The sequence below is a fragment of the Poecilia mexicana genome, unplaced genomic scaffold, assembly GCF_051168715.1.
Source record: "Poecilia mexicana isolate PSO_F unplaced genomic scaffold, ASM5116871v1 scaffold_3, whole genome shotgun sequence".
Lineage (NCBI taxonomy): Eukaryota > Metazoa > Chordata > Actinopteri > Cyprinodontiformes > Poeciliidae > Poecilia > Poecilia mexicana.
Window position 1 is genome coordinate 10,689,596 of NW_028263372.1, and position 18,636 is coordinate 10,708,231.

An 18,636-nucleotide genomic window follows, 5' to 3' on the forward strand; every position below is an offset into this window, starting at 1 on the left:
AATTGTTCATTTGTATGCGGAAAGGGAAACAATGCAGTTCTCTCCATCTATACTGTGTCAATTTCTAGGTTAACGAGAATTTCTCTTGAATACAAGCTGACCTAAAAGTAATTTTTTAAATAAAAAACAAAACAACCAGTATGGTTTTGCATGTTCATAAATGCAAAACCATATTTTCGGTGTAATCAGTCAGTCGCATTCCTTAGATCTGTTAAAATAATATTATATTTATATATTTTTTAAAAACAACCTTTATTAGGTCTTTAACGCCCTTTTGGATTCAGCTGCAGAACCAGCTGAATCGTCTCAGGCTGTTTTGTCTAAATTAAGGGAATTTAAAAAGACTTGCAGGCAGCCACATCTGGCTGGAAATGATATGATTGGCTATTATTGTCCCTTTTTTTTCTTTTACTTAGTGGCTGGTAAATGTACTATTTTTTTTCTACACTTCGGAGAAGATGAAAAGTAATGGACGATGTGGGAATAGCTGTGTAAATCATTTGTATATTTTATAGTGCTTTTGATTTCACGCTCAGATTTTGACAATGCTGCAGTCAAAGACATAAATAGTCCTTGTTAGATATTCAGTAGTGAAAAAAAGAAAAATCCTCTTTGAACAGATATAGCACATATGGTCTCTGTGGCAGCAAACAAAGACTGAGGAAGTGGATTATATGGAGGGCAAAAAATCTAATCTTGCCATTTTATAAAAAGACATCAGCTATTGATTCTTGCAATAAATAGATTTTTAGTTTTAATCTTCTCAATATTAAACTTTCCACTAGGAAGAATCAGCAGAATAACAACTCCTCCTCTAACAGCCTAGCAGTTAACGTGACGTAGCTTGACGTTTAGCTTGATGCTAACATTCTTCATAATGGTTTGGTTATTCTGCGTAACTCGTTACCAGCTCGTCAGATTTTTTTTAATCAAGTGCTATTTTTTAAGGGGTCGGTGTATCTTCAAGAAAAAAAACAATTCATAATGACATTATTTTTGCCTGAAGAAAACGAGGTTGCTACTTTATAGCGTCAACACAACAGATCAACTGAAACATAAATATATGCAGCTCTGGAAAAAAATTGAGAGACCACTTTAAACTAGAAAATTCCTGAAGGAATTTAAATGGGGCCTGCAGAAGCTACAGCTCGCACATCTGTGCAGTACTGACATGCTTGACACTGTTCATCACCAAAGTGCAATGATTGAAACTTTTGCCAGGTCCCTACGACTAACCAGGTTCACTGTTACGATGTACTGATTGAACGTCATGCACAGCGAAATCCACTCCGACTGACGATTATAAGCTTCCCACATGTGATTCTCACTCACTGTCCGACAAAAAAATAGAGAGTGGGTAGTTGTTTATTTCTAGAAGTTTTTCAACCTTCATACTAAGGATTTTTATTCACACTCAAAAATTCAGAGGAATAATAATTTTATGTAAGCAAAATATGGATAGTCACAGGAAATATGTATTCTTCCCAAAATGCATTGTGAGACCTGTCACTGCGCCTGCTTGTGAGACTACACACTATACCGCTCTCTGGGCCCCGTTGCTATGGTAATTAATTATCTGCACCTGGGCTGGCTCTCTCTGTCAGACAGTATGTTGGAGACAGTTTCTATACTTGTGAGACACCCAGCGTTGGTCTCAAGGACCCTGACACAAAAGCACAAGGCCTAGCAAAATTTTGAAAACATTTTACAGGAGCAGGCATGTGTATCTATGTCATGACCGACTTTTAGACCAATAGGGCGATATTTGTGCCTGTGAGGGGGAGTTAAAAAGAGTTTTGGAGTTAGAAATCCACTGTGCTGTGTGTGTGTGTTTCAGAGATAAAGATTACTGATTCTGTGAGACACTCAGCCTCGATTTTTCTCGTTTTTCTCAATTTATTTCGTCATTTTAACTCAGAATCCCACTAAAAGTAAAGCTCCCTTCTCAGGATCAAGCTGAACGTTTTGATACCACTTTTGTGGAGGTGCACGCAGCGGTACGGGCTGCATTAACGGTGATGGGGAAAAAAAAAAACTATAATAATAAAGAGACATTCTATTGGGTGTGGAACAATAGGTTCCTGCCATGCATTGCATAGCAGGACCCAATGATCAGTTTCTCTGATTTTACTTTTTATAGATCATTTATAGTAAAATGAACATTGTTCTTTTATTCTATGAACTACTAACATCGTGTCTTCCAAATACCAAGCAAACATTTAGTGTTTATTTGCAGAAAATGAGAAATGGTCAAAATGGCGAAAGAGATGCAGCGCTCTCAGACCTCAAATAATACAAAGACAACAAGTTCATATTCATTTAGAAGCAACAATCCTGATGTTTTAACTCAGAAATGAATATTTGGTGGAATAACCAGGAGGTTTTCAATGGGGTTCAGTCCAGCGGTCTCTTCATTTTTTCCAGAATTGTTGGAAAAAAAATATGTACTCCCCTATGAATAAAAATAAATTAATGTTGGGTATGCGTTGCTGTTAATAGGGAGAATCATAACACAATAGCATTTACGCTTCTGGAAAATGGGAGCAGTACTACTGGCTATAACCTCATTTCATAATAATGCCGTTTGCATATTTTTAACACGCTGATAACCATGACGAATTTTCTCACAACAATCATGTTGTGCAATTTTCATCTCGCTACGTCTTCACCAGGGACTCACAGAAGCCTCTTGCAGCGTCTTGCAGACAAACCATGATGAAACACTTCAAGAATAGAGCAGTTCCTGTAAAAGCGGTGATGCGAAACGGCATCAGTAAGGCAGAAAAAACAAACAACAGCAGAAGCCTCTATTGATTTTTCCTTTTCTTTTCGACATCAACAGCCAAATATAGCATATTTGCTCATAAGGATGCGTGTTGTGCTCGTTTGCCCGGCGGCTGTTTACTACTCTTTCACCTCTAAATTCGACTCTTCCTATTAATCATGAACACGGAGGACAGAAACTGTAATTTCTCAGCAGGCCGCTGACTGTTTGTGAGACATTTAAAGGGCCTGCGCACTGCTTTCTTTCCACTAGCTTTTTTTAGACCCTTCTGCAGTTGTTGTCAATCATCTGTATCCGTTTCTTCCGTCAGCTCTCGTCCTGAAGACGTCGGGGCAAGTCTGCCTGGGCTGCTCGTCGTTAATGTCAGATCTCCCCGGCGCTCCCGTCGTAGACCTCGGAGGCCACTGTTGAGATGGGGCGCTCTGTTTTCCGAGCCCCTGATGTGAATTTATTGACGCCGTCGAGGAAGAGATGCAACAAGAACGTTTTTATTAGAGCCCGGTGAGAGCCGGAGAAGTAGGATAATGCATGGAGCAGTAATGTGTTTCCTCTGAGCTGTCAGAGCTTTATATGCTCCCCCCCCTCCCCGTCACGCTGCTCTGCGCCGCCTGATGACTTCATGGCCCTAAAATAGGGATTTTCATCAGTAGAGGCCTCCCCTGTCCACTAAATGATTAGACAGACTGTCATGTCGCCATGATTGCTTGGCATTCCTCGGTAATCAATTTTCCTGTTTTTTCTTTTTGGCCGTCTAAGTGATATGACGTGTCAGGTGGAGTTGTGTGACGGTGCAAGGCTGCTTCCAGAAAGATGTCCTCCTCCCCTCATGTTGTGTGTGTTTTTTGCTCTCTTTGCTTGACTGCAGGACAACTTCCCGGCAGGAAACCCGGAGCGTCTCCAGGACCTGAAGTCCACTGTTGACCTGCTTACGAGCATCACTTTCTTCAGAATGAAGGTAACGTCCACATTTGAGAATCTAAAAATCCAGACATTAAGGGGGGCAGTATTGTGTATTTTCCAGGTATCATCATTTAGCATCATTTTATAGCACAATCAAGTAACTGTGTTGCCTTCAGTTGTTCTAGAAATTTGACTTCATGGTTTAACACCTTGAAATTGGCCCTTGGTCGCTTTAGGAAGTCGGCACATCTCTCCTGCTTCAACAACATTTTTTACCAGTGTTGCACTAAGAAGTAGCTCCTATAATGAGCTCAGCAGAAGCGTAGTTCCACTGGGTGTTTGCTAATTGCTTCTGGCTAGTCTGAAGGAGCTGAGTGGGGGAACAGCTGCTCTTGGAAGCTTGGGAACTGCAGCTACTCACAGCATCTTCGTCTCAAAGACAGAGCTAGGTCCAGTGATGCGTTTTGCTCAGCTGAATGGTTGCCATGGGAGATTAAAAGGTTTCTCAAACATGCATGAAAGAACCAAGGCAACACCCCAGGAATTATTTTGATGAGGGAATAACATTATAACATGAAGTAAAGCTAAAAAAAAAAGTCGATTTTACACAATACTGCCCCTTTAACACAGCTTGTACTTAAAATATGACAGGAATGTATGTGCTGTATGTTATATTTGACTCTGACAGTTCCATTGCCATGACGATTTCTTACATTTTCTGACACAAACTGATTGTGTTGCTCCTCTTGAGGCGAGTGGTGGTGCAGGGGCTAAGCAGCGTTGGCACACACACAAAACTGTCACAGTTTTGTGTGTATTCTGCAACTGAATACTTTCTGTTGCAGAAAGAAACCAACTACGATTCCAGCTAATTCTGAATAAATCCATTTAAAATCTGAACATTTATTATCTTATTACTTTGTTGTTGCACAAAGCTAATAAATTGAGCGTCTGCTCCAGAGCTGCTGTCTTTCTCTGAGGTGTTGACCTGTTTTCAACAAACAACCCTCATAGTGTGTTTAAAATTATCCCTGCCATGGTTCCAGTGGCCCTTTGAAATGCCAGTGGAGGTTATTTTGACCCAGTGTCAGAGGAGCCTTAGAAATGACAAGTGTGACATTTAAAAAAGGGCTACTCTTGCTAAATTTCTCTCTTTGTTTTATGTATTTGTAGTAGAATAACAGTGGAATTAAAAAAATAAAAAATAAAACAAAAACTTCCCATTGAAAAGTTAATCTCACAGCTACTTCTGGCTCGTTGTGTATTGTACACAGAGGTACTAATGAGTTCCCATCATCCATTAATGTTATGCCTGGATCCTGGTGTTTTAATTCATTTTAATGAGACCAAGAAAGATCATTTAAACCTGAAAAATTGTATTCGATGATACAGGATTATTCTAAATGTGAAAACCACCACTCTCACTCACATATAAAATGTAATTATTTAAGACCCATTTCATTTATTTTGCTAGTCGAGATCGAGATGCACGTCCTCCTTTAAAACAGCTTCACAGTCCTACAGATGCTCTGCGGGTCGTAGCGACCGCTCGACCGCTCTGGAGTCAAAACGTTCCCACCCTTTCCTCATTCCTCCTCCTCCGGCAAACTACAGGATGCTGACTTGTTTCCAGGCTACAAGAAAAGCTCGGCTCCTTCCAGCTCCTTTCTGTGGGTGGGTTCGGCGCACTGAGGCAGAGCTGAGATGGCAGCTGTGAGCGGAGGAATGAAAACTGTCACTTTAGGTCATCAGAGCCTTCACTCCGGGCCGTACCAATGCTGAGCCCTACTGTGTGTACATGGTGCACCGCTGCTCACACACAGCCACGGCCTCTGCCTATATGCTGTGACCCGCAGATGCACCTAAACGCTGGAGCATCCAACACTGGTTGGGGTTCATTTATTAATTAGTGGATCAAAAGACTCCCGATTTGTTTAAACATTTAAACAAGAATTGTTGCTACCGCTTCAAAATAAGGCTCCCCTTAGAGAGCCTTAATAAATAGCTCATGGATATGTTATTAATTCACTTCTAGACGCATTATAAATCATAAATAAGTGTTTATTATGCATTAATTAAGGGCGAGAAGGTGAAAAATCTACTGTTTCTTGCCAAATAATGAAACAAGTCTATTCACTTCTTTATTTGACCTAGAGTTGTCATGCTAAACGTTTTAGACTACATTATAAGCACAATAAGCATTTGTAAACATTTTTTTTTTAGCAGAAAGTCTCTTCCTCACTGTTGTAAACAATTATTTTATTAAATGAGTATTCTATTGGTTATTCTGATGATTACTTGAGTAATCGAATAAAAATTTAATAAAAAGAAAAATATTGGTAAATTCTTTAACCAGTTATTTTAAGGATAGTTATTGGTCCCCAGAAAAACAATACAAACCTGGACATTATTATAAATCAATGAAATTCCCCTTGAACTTGAAAATTGAACGTTATGCTGCTAACACTTAGCTTTCGTCAGCGGCTCAGAGGCGGAAGTGAGAGCTCTGCGCAACATAAATAACACGGTGCGCTAAATAATAAAACGGAATTTGACGAAGCTTCGAGGCAGGTAAATTCTCCTCGAGGAATTTTAATAATTGAGGTTCTCGAATCATTCGAGGAATCGCTACAGCCCTAAACCATTATTAGTGATTTATAAACTGTTTATTCATGAATGGATAACATATCTGTAAACTATTTATTAGCGATGAATAAGGAGAGCCTTTTTGAAAAGTGGTAATGAATTATTGCACTGTTAATACCTTGTTATGAAGTGTGAACAGTGGCACAAAAAAAAGTCCTTTAAAACTGCTTTGTGGTTGTGCACACCTTTAATAGAGAAAGAAATTAGAATTGCATCAACCAAAACCATGTTTTTATCAACTTTTATCTCCTGGACCGAGTGATTAACTTCCCCGTGTTTTCTGGATGGCTGTCAAACCGAACCACCAGGTGATTACTCCTCCTACAGTGACTCTCTTTTATCATCTCCTGATTGTCTCTGACGTAAATTAAAATAATTCTGGCCACTGAGCCGCCGCCGGAGTGATTTTAGCACGGCGCTCTATAAGCCGTCGTGTCACTGCCCCGAAGCTGTTGCTAGGCAACTGAGTTGCACTAGGAGCAGGTGACACAAAGATTGGCCCCAAAAACATCCACAACAAAATTTTTCCGGTTTAATCTGTCGAATGGATTTCGATAAGATTTACAATGTTAACAATTGAAATGTTTCACAGGTTAAATAAAAACACGTGGAACCAAATAATGGATGAAAAAGGGTAGTCTGAGCATAAACACATAAAAAACTGTCGGGCCTGTCCAATGTGCTTCAAACATTTTTGTTTTTATTTTGGGGTAACCAAGGAAAGTGTTTGTCCCCCCTGTCAGCGCTGCTTTACACTATATAGCATATCTTTGAAAGCTGAAACAAATTACAGAAAAGTTTCCCACGATACAAAGCCAGCAGAAAGTTAATACTTGCTGTTCTTTCCCACGTTCTTTCCAACTGTGTTTTTTAAATGATTTCAATCTTGTATAAATTCTTCAGAGACCGTTTTGTATTTATGCTTCTGCAGGTACAAGAGCTCCAGAGTCCACCCAGGGCCAGCATGGTCGTAAAGGACTGCGTGAAAGCTTGTTTAGACTCGACGTACAAATACATTTTTGACAACTGTCATGAGCTCTACAACCAGCTTCTCGACCAGGTAATCCCGGTTTGGTTTTGTGTTTCTACCTCGACATTCAATGACAGAGATCGTCATGGGAACCAAGCCGCAGTCTAGAGACAAAGATCAAGTTGTGGATCTTACGTTTATGGAGGAGAGAAAACACTTCCTGTTTAAAGTTTGGTGAAAAATGTTTGTCTTCAGTTAAGGAAAATGAAGTTTTGATTGAGCTAAGTTGACAAAGTAAAGAAAAGAAGCTGCAAAAGATATGATGGCATATGTTGACGAATCAACAAAGTAATCACGTTTCTTTATAAATGTAATGTATTACTTATAAAAATATTCCTATTTATCCAAATGTTTTGATGTTTCCCGTGATAGTTTGCTTCAATACTGGTAGCATTTTGCTTCCGTAAAACTTGGCAGTCTTATTTTACCGTAGCCGTAGCTTAAACCTGACATTCGCAACAAGTCCAGGTTGTGCTTTTTATACGTTTTTGCAGCCGCTCCATTTTTCCCAAAGTGGAATCAGCACTTTGCTCGACCTCTTTTGATTTATCCTATTTAGCTGCAGTTGGCACTTTTTTTTTTTTTTTTTTTTTACAGCTGAGACTTTTGGTAAGTGGGTGAGAAGACAGCTTCACTGACACCGGTGTTCAGACTGTTAGAAAAAAAAAGGTTTCCTGCTTGTCTTTTGACAGAAGGGGGAATGTCCCTTGTTTTAATACTATTTCTTATAAACAACGAAAAATGAAGAGAAATTTGTCTTTAATAGCTCGCCGTCGCGCTCTCGTCAAAATACTTTTATCAACATAAACCTTCACACCGTCATAAAAGTTACATCTTCTCTCTCAGTTTCAGTGTGTTTGTATTGATAGGTGGCAGTGTTGTGTGGGCGGGGGGTATAAATCCATCCCATCATGGCTGGAAATCAATAGTCTGTATGTCGCACCTGGCATTTACCAGGCTGTAAAATGTTCAGCGTTTATTGCAACTTTGACTTGAAGAGTCTGGAGCCAAGTTGAAAGCAGGTTGGGGGTGGGGAAGCCTTTCTCAGACAAATTTATTTAACTGATTTCATCCTTTTAGGGACCATGTTGATTTCTCAAGAGCACAAAAACTTCTTTAGGAGTGATCAAGGGCCATTCCACCATGGCCCGCATAGCTCCCAGTCATATCTGTTTCCATCTGTGAAATTGAGGGATGTGCAAAACAGTTTGGGAGAAATGAAGTTAGCAAACAGAAGCTATGAAAACAAGTGGAGGTTGCTGAAAGGGGGATGAAGCTGCATTTGGAATGCTGAACTCTGGCACCCTAAAAGAAAATTGGTGATAAGTGAGGATTTATGTTATGTTTGGAGGAGAAAATTTAAAAAATCTGGTACCACAGAAAAGTAGCTCGGAGACCAGCACCCTTCCCAGATATTTAAAAGTGGTAAACCCATTGTACTTGTCCCTCACAAAAGTAATAAATGACCTTTGCTTAATACGACTGTGACGGGTGGGAAAGGCTTAAATACTGACATTGCTACGCAATAAGACAAAAACTGCTAAATATTATTGTTCTTGTTTGTTTTGCTCATTTCGACAAGGTACTGACAAAAAAAGAGAGTTGTGGCTGAAATTATGTTTTACGGAAAATAATGTTTGTTTGATACAATGTGTGTACATACAACCAGATGTTCTGTACTGACAGAGGACACATAAGGAAAATCTTTCAGCTACACAAATAACAACTGCAGTGACCTTGGTGGTGTGGCTGTCGACTCCCTGCCTGAGCTGTCTGCCCTCGCAGTAGCAGAAACCGTAGCAGTTATGAAAGATAAAAGGAAAAAGTGCAATGAAGAAAACAGATTTTGATGAGTTGGGATAAATTCATTCTTCTCAACCCCGTTTACTTAGCTATGTTTCCTGGATTCTTATTATTTTCCACTGGACATGTTCCGATTAGAAATGTTGGTTTTGTCAAAGGAAAAAAAAAGTTCTCTTTTTACAGTCTTTGATTTGATAGAAATTTTTCGTAACCTCCTTTTTTGTTGAGAAACGTGTATTTTATAATTACTAGTATGCTTAGATAAACAACAGCAGAGCAGATTTAGTTATGTTTTGCTCTAAATCAATTTTGCAGGGCTTTTAATGCTAGGCTTTTAAAACGTTAACCACCACTGATAGGGAAAAAAAAAAAGGCTTATTAAAACATCTGAATGATCTGAATGAGAGCAGTTTTCAGATTATGTTGTTCAGCCGCAAAATGCTTTTTGTCACCTCGGTTTCCTGCTCTTTTGGTTTCACTTCAGAAAGTAATCAGTCAAAACGCAGGGCCGCCCAACTAGTTTTACGGCTTAATTCTTAAAACGAATAGCCTTCGCAATGACAGCGATAACGTCGTCTTAGGTTGCGAGAGGCTGGAGTCTCCTCAAAAGCTGAATAATACGCTTCCTTTGTTTAGAAAAGCCGAAGGGGTTGTAAGCAATTACCAAACTTCTGCGACAGACACTTGTACTAATTACATTCTCATCTGCCGCCGTTTCACAGTAGAGAGACTCTCTATCAACGTTTTACTGCGTGGATGAGAAAATAACACATCAGCCTCAACCTACAGCAAGCCCCGACGATAAATGATTATGTTCACATATACTAGGTAGCCTCTGACACGGCAGAGAAAACCCATTCCAGACCCCAATTCCCAAATCGCTAACTGTGACTGAGTGTGGCGACATGAGAGCAGACGTCCAGGCAGGCGGGGAAATATCTGGGCCAACAATGAGGCATCTTGCATACCAAAACAGCGAAGATGTGTGCCATTTGTGGACTGCAGGAAAGGGGGATGTAGTTTAAATCATACAGAAAAGAGAGGACTTGACAAAAATGACAACAACAAGAATGAGAATGGAAGCAGACAAAAGGAGCGCATGCTTGTTTTTATCGGGTTCACCCACTTCAAAAGAGTCAAAATGACAGAGTATACAACAGAGAAACGTGGAAGAAAGGCAGCATGTGCATTTCCTAAGCTTTCAGAGGCAGTTGGCTGATAGATATGCAGAAGGGATCCACATTTCTTCCTTCATTCTTAAAAAATGAATAAAAGAGAAAGATGAAGACTTCTTTCATTAGAAAGTCTCTTTTTCTTTCTTAATCCTCCTGTGGTTTTAAGAGATGGGGTCGTTAAGACCCTACGAGCTTTTTACTCTGTGCGCAGTCTGGCAGGGTTGCGCTGACCCCATGTGTGCTTTTACGAGTTTTTTTTGTTGTTGTTTTTTTTGTTTTGTGAGTGCGCGGTTTCGGAAGTTGACAGTCTGACGGGACAATCACACCACTTCCCAGCTGTCCGACTGACATTTTCCGCGCTCCTGGTGAGCATTGGGCGAAGACCGTGGCAGGGTTAAAGAAAAAAAACAACATAAAATTCCTCAAAGAAGTGTTAAATCTGGTAGAAGAAACAAAGCTTTGTATCCCTGACAAATTAATAAAACTGGAAACATATCATGAAGGAAATTGGTTTACTGATTCAGTGTTGAGGGATAGTTTCACATCATTGCAAGATCACTTCCAAGCCAGGAAGTCCACCAACACCCAGAGTTTGAGGCAATTTCTACAATTTTCTGCAACAAGTAATGTAATCTCCAGATCAATAGCTATGGAAGAACAAACATAACAAAACGAAGTGTAACACGCCTCACTCTGACGTGAATTTGTACTTGAAACCACATTATTTATTTATTTGTTCGTATTTGTAGGCTATGTTCTTAGATGTACATGGTGAGATAATAACAACAAACAGTGCATAGTATAATATTTAACACAACTACAGCTATATAAATCCAAGCAATACACATTTAATACATCAATAAGACAACTTGTAGGAGTTTCAGTTCTACACATTGCCGATGCTCCTGGGAATTTGATTATACTCCGTGAGACCAACCTTTAATCAGAAATCCAATATTTCGTGACACGTTGGTAGAATTGATCAGAAGCTCGATGTATGCTAATGCCGAATCTTCCCACTCCAGGAGCCTGAACAAGCAAATAATCATTTTAAACCGCTATGTACGCAACAGAGGAGTTACAGACAAGGACCGTTTCGACGTGCCAACACTACCCACTAAAGTGTGGAAACTTAGCTTAGACTCTGTGCTTTTTTTTTTTTTTTGCTTCCTACCATAAGTGCAATTGGAGGTGGTGTATTCTTGGCTGTATAAAGACAGCAGACCACTCAATCACCCCTGACAATGTATGTGGGCTTGCCGCAAGTGAATACCAATGAGGGAAGGGATTCTACTGCACATTTTAGTGGGATGTACACTCTGTTCCACTTAATGGCGATGACACGACCTTCAGTGTCCTTTATGTATGCATATCATTAGACTAAGATGCTCTCACACACACTGGCAAAGACACTCACCTCCTGGAGAGACATTATTTTACTTTCTTTCCCCTAATCACATGGGATGGAAACCACAATTACAAGTTAGAGCTCTCTAAAGTAACCACCTGTTATTTATCATTAAATTATTTGTTTTCTTCTTTTTTTTCATTGTTATTTAAAAGGGACGATGCGGATTACTTAGCACTTCAGTCCACTGTGTAAATATGTCACGTTTAGTTATAAGTGCTCATTTCTATATGCGTTCTCTGGCAGTTTAAACGTATAAAAATTGCATGTGCAGTAAGTTAGTGTGTTGCACATGATCTATAACGATTGAATTTGGAAATTGATTGACGCAAATCTGATTCTGGTTAATTAATTGCATTTTGGGTGGTAAGTCATTACATTTGTATTCCCTCCTCCTAGATTTTTGTAATTTTTGATGACCACCATATGTTTTACATATTCATGAGGCTGGTATGCTGGTCGATTTTGCAATCTTGTTTTGTGTGTTGTTTGTAGATCAGGTTTGCATGTGCTATCAAGTTTGCACCTGTTTGTGTACCTGCAAACCTTTGAGAGATCAGGACCAAAGTGAATATAGTATTCTTACATGGTTGCTACTACAGTTTTTGTGTGTACAGTATGTCCTCCCTAAACAACATGCATTTATCAAACCTTATAAATTGCTAACAGTCTTTTTTAAATTTTTTTTTTATCCATGTTTACAATTGCTTCCACGATTTTTACCTCTAAATTCTTGCAAAATTGTGCATGGGTCAAAAGTTCAACACAAGCTATCATGGATCCACTTGATGTTGTGATTGTCATTTTCATCTTTATTCAGGAAAAAAAAAAATTGGAAAATACAATTGTTGGTAAATAAAACTTGGATGAATTTGATCCTCTGTTGGAATGGAGTAAACTCACTCCAGGTCATCAAAGAAGAAGAAATACCTAACCTGCTCCGGCTAAGGAGATTAGTGAGGAATGTCTTGACTTTTGCAGAATCAGCTGTGAACTCTCTCTCTCTTTGTTTCTTGTCGGTGTGAGATTGAATTCCTAAATGCAAAGTCAGCAAGGTAACGTATCAGCATGACGAGGTGGAATCTCCATATATTTAAAGCATCAATCCAGAGACTAGTTGATTATCTTGGGAATCAATTGCAGTCAAAAAGATTATGTTGAGATTAAATTAATTTATTTCACCAGACACACACAGACACAGTGTCAGTGTTGTTGGTATTGTCAAATAACATAAACATGGGTTATTCAAGAGCTAATTTGAATATGTTTTGTTTTAATAGAATATATCTGCCTCCAGAAATACAATAGTCACCGCCCTGTCATGTATAGAAACAAGAAAACTCACCCAGGATCCATTTGAAGGGTTTACTCTTAAAGTCTAGATGGTCTATAAATTTTATGTTCTCCAACTAGTTTGTGCAAGTGCATAAAGTGTAGTGATGTGCTTAGTGAATGGTTCTGTTCAGTGTGCAGAATTAATTATGCAAACCAGTACCTGTGTTTTCTGCAGAGTAGACTTTTCCCTCTCTGATATGCAACCTGCTTATGGCAGATTGAGCGACTGGGATGGTTACTTTCTAATTGGGGAGCAGTGCAGTCATACACAGTGTGGGGGTGACAGATGGCAGTGCCAGTGAGCGGTTTTGGATTTCACACCTTTCACCGTAACGTTGGAAGAGAGATTTCCGCAACAGGCTGTGACAAAACATCCACATATACAACGTACAAATACAGCATCGGTGAAAATACCTTTAACAGTCAATAAAAAAGTTATAATCCAGAAGATATTAGAGCTTATTGATTTAACAACAGACCATGTCTATATCTAATGTAGGCAAAAAGTGTGTTGGGGTCAGGACTGCATCAGAGTGTGGTTTGTTACCTTTGCTGTGATGTCACTGTCTCATTGACTTATTTATGTATTTATTATCTACAATAATTGTCTCGAGAATGAGATTCCAATGTTCTACCGTTTCCCCCAGTTGGTCAGATGATCGTGAGCTGAATTATTCAGAAAACAGGTCAGGCTGTCAGTTTCACTTTTAGTTGGACGCATTCTGCATCACTGTATAAAGACAGAACAATGGTATTACTGCGTTTTTGCTGTCATAGTTATGTGTGTCACATTAATTCTGTAGCAGTGTCTCAGATTTGCATCATACATGGGATGTGAAACCTATTGCAGTTATGTGTAGGAATTTTGTCTAAAGATTGTAGCACTCTGACTCATGTAGTGATCAAATTGTGTATGCTAGTTTCAGCTGCATTGTGAGGTGATTCCAGAATTTTATGTTCCCATAGAAACATGAAATGAAAGGCATATATGCATTAGCATAATTGGGATATAATATGTTGCTTTCTATTCAGCCGGATAGCCTTATTATAATAGCAGAGATATAACAGGGGTTTTTTGTTATGCAGCTCTTCATTGTATAACTCATATGTCACTCAGTGAAGCATTTAAAATCAACCTCTGTTGTAAGACCATTTTCATAAACTGTGTTCTTTTGACCACGAGAGGAATAGAATAGAGTTTATTTCTACTTTAAGATATTATACTTTTTTGGGTCCCCACAGTGTACTGTAAGCCTGGCGGGCCACCAGGCTTCACTTGTTCCCCCACCAGGCCCTAGGCCCTATATACATCTATCTATCTATCTATCTATCTATCTATCTATCTATCTATCTATCTATCTATCTATCTATCTATCTATCTATCTATCTATCTATCTATCTATCTAGATAGATAGATAGATAGATAGATAGATAGATAGATCTAGATAGATCTATCTATCTATCTATCTATCTATCTATCTATCTATCTAGATAGATAGATAGATAGATAGATAGATAGATAGATAGATATAGATATAGTTTGCATAGGTTCAACCAATAAGTGTCTGCAATGGGTTAGAAGGCAAGATGCAAAATTTTGCTTACAAACTGCAGTAGGAAAAATACATTCAGCAATTGTGCAATTGAAATATTATAAATTTTTGTGTTTCTCCTAACTAGTTTGTGGGAATAACGTAGCCAATTAATCTGGATGATCTGTTAACGTCAAATCAAGTCCGACGATCCCATCTCGATGTTTCTCATTATCACTGATGTCAGACTTTCAGCACACCAACTACCTTTAACCCAGTTTTTTTTTTTTTTTATTTTAGCAATTTGCATATGAATGTCAAGTATCAGATACATGCACACACCCTGCAAAACACTGCAATTACCCATGCAATTCCATTCTTTGTCTCTTTGCTAATTCGGTGCTCAGTGAAGCACTGCTTCACCCCTCTTTATCTAAATTTCCTTCTCCACAGAGCCGGAAACAGGAGCTTCCCAGAGAGGAGCAGGGTCCGTCTATAAAGAACCTGGACTTCTGGCCAAAACTCATCACTCTTATGGTATCTGTAATCGATGAGGACCGCACAGCCTACACACCAGTCATTAATCAGTATGTACTTCTTCATTTTATTTCACTTTGCTTTTTCTTTTTTTCCTTTTGCCAAGGCACCCAGTCATTGATTAGTATTGTGTTTAATCAAATACGTGTTCAAACTGCATTTAGGTCGATGCCGACGTGTTTTATGGGTGAATGCTAATCTTATTTGGGATTAAACACCTTTGTCAATTTCACCTGAGATCTGCTGAATACTTCCTAATTGAAGAAAGTATATAAATATGTATAAGTTGGTAAAATATTGACAAACATGTCAATAAATTTTACCATATAAGTCTGATTTTTTTCTTACTATATGATTAGTAAACTAAAGGACAGAAAATGTCACTCTAAAAAAAATACAAGTAGGCCTGTCACAATAACACATTTTACTGGCCAATAAATTGTCCCAGGAGTTATTGCGATATACGATAATGTTGTTGTTTTGAGACCATTTTCAAGTAACATAATGCTAATGTCATAATGACGCAAGAAAAAATGATCAAAGATCAATAAACTCTCATTTCTAATGATCATTTAACACTGGAACCGGAAGACATTTTAAATGCCAAAATAAATAAACAACACAGGAACAACAAATAAAACGAATTATGAAGTCTGTGAACAAAATTGTACTTCAAAAGAAAAAAGTACTAGTTGAAACCAATGAACTAGACTGAAGGATTTTGTCATAAAATTTTTGGTAAAAAGGGAGAGAGAGAAAAGCTATAAATAATGCAAAAGGAAATTATTGAATTTCTTTTCATTTATGATGCCATTAATTGATTTATTTCTTATTGCGACGGGCCTGTGCACAGTCTGTATTGGAAGGGGCACAGACTGGTAGCGGTGGTCCCATTTTTATTAAACAATGCTCTGTGGAGAAAACCTGCATTGTGACATCCGTATGGATATCACTGCAGCAGTTGTCACGTGCAACGTATGACAGAAAAGAAATGCCTTGAAGAAATCTGAGCTGATCCCCTGGACCGTTCGCCACTCCGATACCAATCTGATGGGATATGATTGCATCGGCAGGAAATGGGTTCGGCCCACAGAGAGCGAGCCTCTGAAACCACAGGGCCAAAAGGAACTCCTGTTAACATCCTGCCTCTATCAGATGCTTTATCACACCTCCCTTATGCTTGTTGTTAATTCTCCGACTGGTCCGATGTGTGTTGGTGGCAACGCATTCAGTACTGGGTCTGTTGTTAAAATGTAATGGCTGATGGTCGTATGGTATTATCGGGTTAATGAAACGTGGCCAATGATTGTGTTTCTAGTCACTGCTGTTTTTTTTTTGTTGTTTTTTTTTTTTTTAGAGCTGAACTATTGTAAAAGCAGTAGTAAAAACTGCCCAGCCTCCATGAGCATTCGTTAATTATTTATATTTGGAGCAGAGTTGAAGTTGCACCATGTGTGTGACAGCGGTTGCTGTAAAACAGGGTTTTACTGGGAAAGGTGAAATGACCTCAGTGCTCTGAGAGTTTTGCCTGTCATGTTTGTGATTGTTGTCAAAGCATTTCCAGATGCAACATGTTTCATGGCGGACAGGAGTCTGTAGCTCAGTAGGATAAAACAAAGCATTTTTCTGTAGCTTCGTTCGTTCGGTGAGGTGTGAATGCCCAATCAAACTCTGACGTGGACCAAAAAAGCGAACTCTGCCTAGAAACCTTAGTCTTGATTCGGTCAAAATGAACTCCGGCACGGTTTGAACATGTATGTAGATGCAAGCGAACCGGAGACCGCTCCAAAAGCAGGAAGTGAACGACAGCCGTGGGGCATTTTGGGGTCAACGGAGACTAAATAAATGCACGAGTCTTGCACTGTGGGGAGAAATAGCTTGTGATCTTTAAACTTGAGATAAAAGAGAAATCCTACAACCGCTAAAATTTGACTCCACTCCATAGATGTGAAGAAGGAAGTCGCACTGGTCTTCTCCTGAGGTTTCTGTCTCGTTTCCTTCAGTAGTTCTTGGTGCAGCGCCACCACAGGCAAGGAGTTTGGATGGTTTGACGCAGTGCAGTGTCAAAGCAAACCGCACCTGCTGAAAATGTAACAAAATGTCGCAATTTTGGTTCCCAGTCCAACCGAGTCTACCAAACTGTCAGGTGTGAAAAAAGCCCTGAATCAACAGCAGACATTTCAGACGATGCTGTTTCCTTTTAAATAGCTCTTACACCCTAATTATAATATGTTTGTTAGCGTTTCGTTTTAATGACACGGGAAGTTATCAGGTAAATAACACTCTCATGTCACTTTCCTGCAAATCTTAACATTGCAGGATGCAAAGTTTGATTTCAAGACTTCCAAAAATTCCCAACATAAACTGTAACAGCTCTTATGTATCGTATACTCAAATGTCCCATCTGTACTCTTACACTTTATGCAGACAAGTTAATTTTTCCACTAATTAGTTGACCTCTGGTCCTTTATCATACACAGAACAAAACTTCATGCTGCAATATTAATTGTGAGTCTGACCCGGTAGCAGACATGCGTTGTGCCGTCGCTCACTAAATGCAAAACACGTTTCATTTTCCAGTGCAGGCCAGCTGATCGCTGGTCATCAAGCTAGAAATCATCATATTCAGGTCACCAGCTGATTTCTCTGGGCAACTCTAAAAATAATCTTATTAGGACCACAGCGAGCCTCTGTGTTATTTATTAAAACAGGAGGGAGAAAATAAAACTGTTTCCTGTTGTAGGGAAACAAGTCTTGTCCTATTCATATGGTTTGGTGTAATGTGATGAACAATTTACATGGCTTGGGAAAAAAACAAAACAAAAAAAACCACATTAAAATGTTAGCATGTTTGTGTCCCTCGTACACACGCAGCGCCGCTCTCCTTTTTCCTTCTCCTTCTTCTCGCTGATTTACGATGCTTATTAGGACTTTGTTTATGCCTTGAGCTTTCTTCTGCTATACCAGCTAATGACAGCTTTGCAATATTCATGCTCGGTGTATCCACCTTTTTTTTTTCTTTTTTGGTCAAGTTGAAGATTGACAGTGAGTGTGATGCTTTCCTTTTTTTTTCTTTTTTTTTTTTTTCCCTCCACAAACTTGTGAGTGGACTTGTTGCCTTTAAATAATAGGCTCTGCAGCCAGAGGGAAATAGCTGTCAGTCTGTTGCTCTCTGCTGAGAATATTTATGTGGGAACAAAGCCGCTGGAAATTTGAGGCAGTAAACTGATCCGCAGAATTGATCTCATGATAGGAAATATAAAACAGAATGCTGCAGTTGTTTTTCAAAGTTAAAGAAAGAAGAAGAAGAAGCTGCAGCATGCCGGGATGTCCTTAAAAAAAAAAATCTTGCTTCAGATAATGCTTCTCTCCGGCAAAAAGTAAATTGTGAAGCAATTCCAAACATGTGCACTGACTGCAGATTCATATTCATTTCCACTATAAAGCGTTTTCATTGCATGCCTCAGCCGTAATGCGCCCGAGCG

At 39.1% G+C, this 18,636-nt stretch overlaps 1 protein-coding gene across 1 annotated transcript in view; it reads left to right on the forward strand.

Annotated features, from left to right (window-relative positions):
• Positions 1-18,636, forward strand: part of unc13c (unc-13 homolog C (C. elegans)) — a 143,721-nt gene that overhangs the window by 61,813 nt on the left and 63,272 nt on the right. The window contains exons 15-17 of the mRNA XM_014997266.2: positions 3,651-3,740; positions 7,263-7,391; positions 15,068-15,201. Of these exons, the coding sequence (XP_014852752.2) occupies positions 3,651-3,740; positions 7,263-7,391; positions 15,068-15,201 (353 nt within the window). The remainder of the gene's footprint in view (positions 1-3,650; positions 3,741-7,262; positions 7,392-15,067; positions 15,202-18,636) is intronic.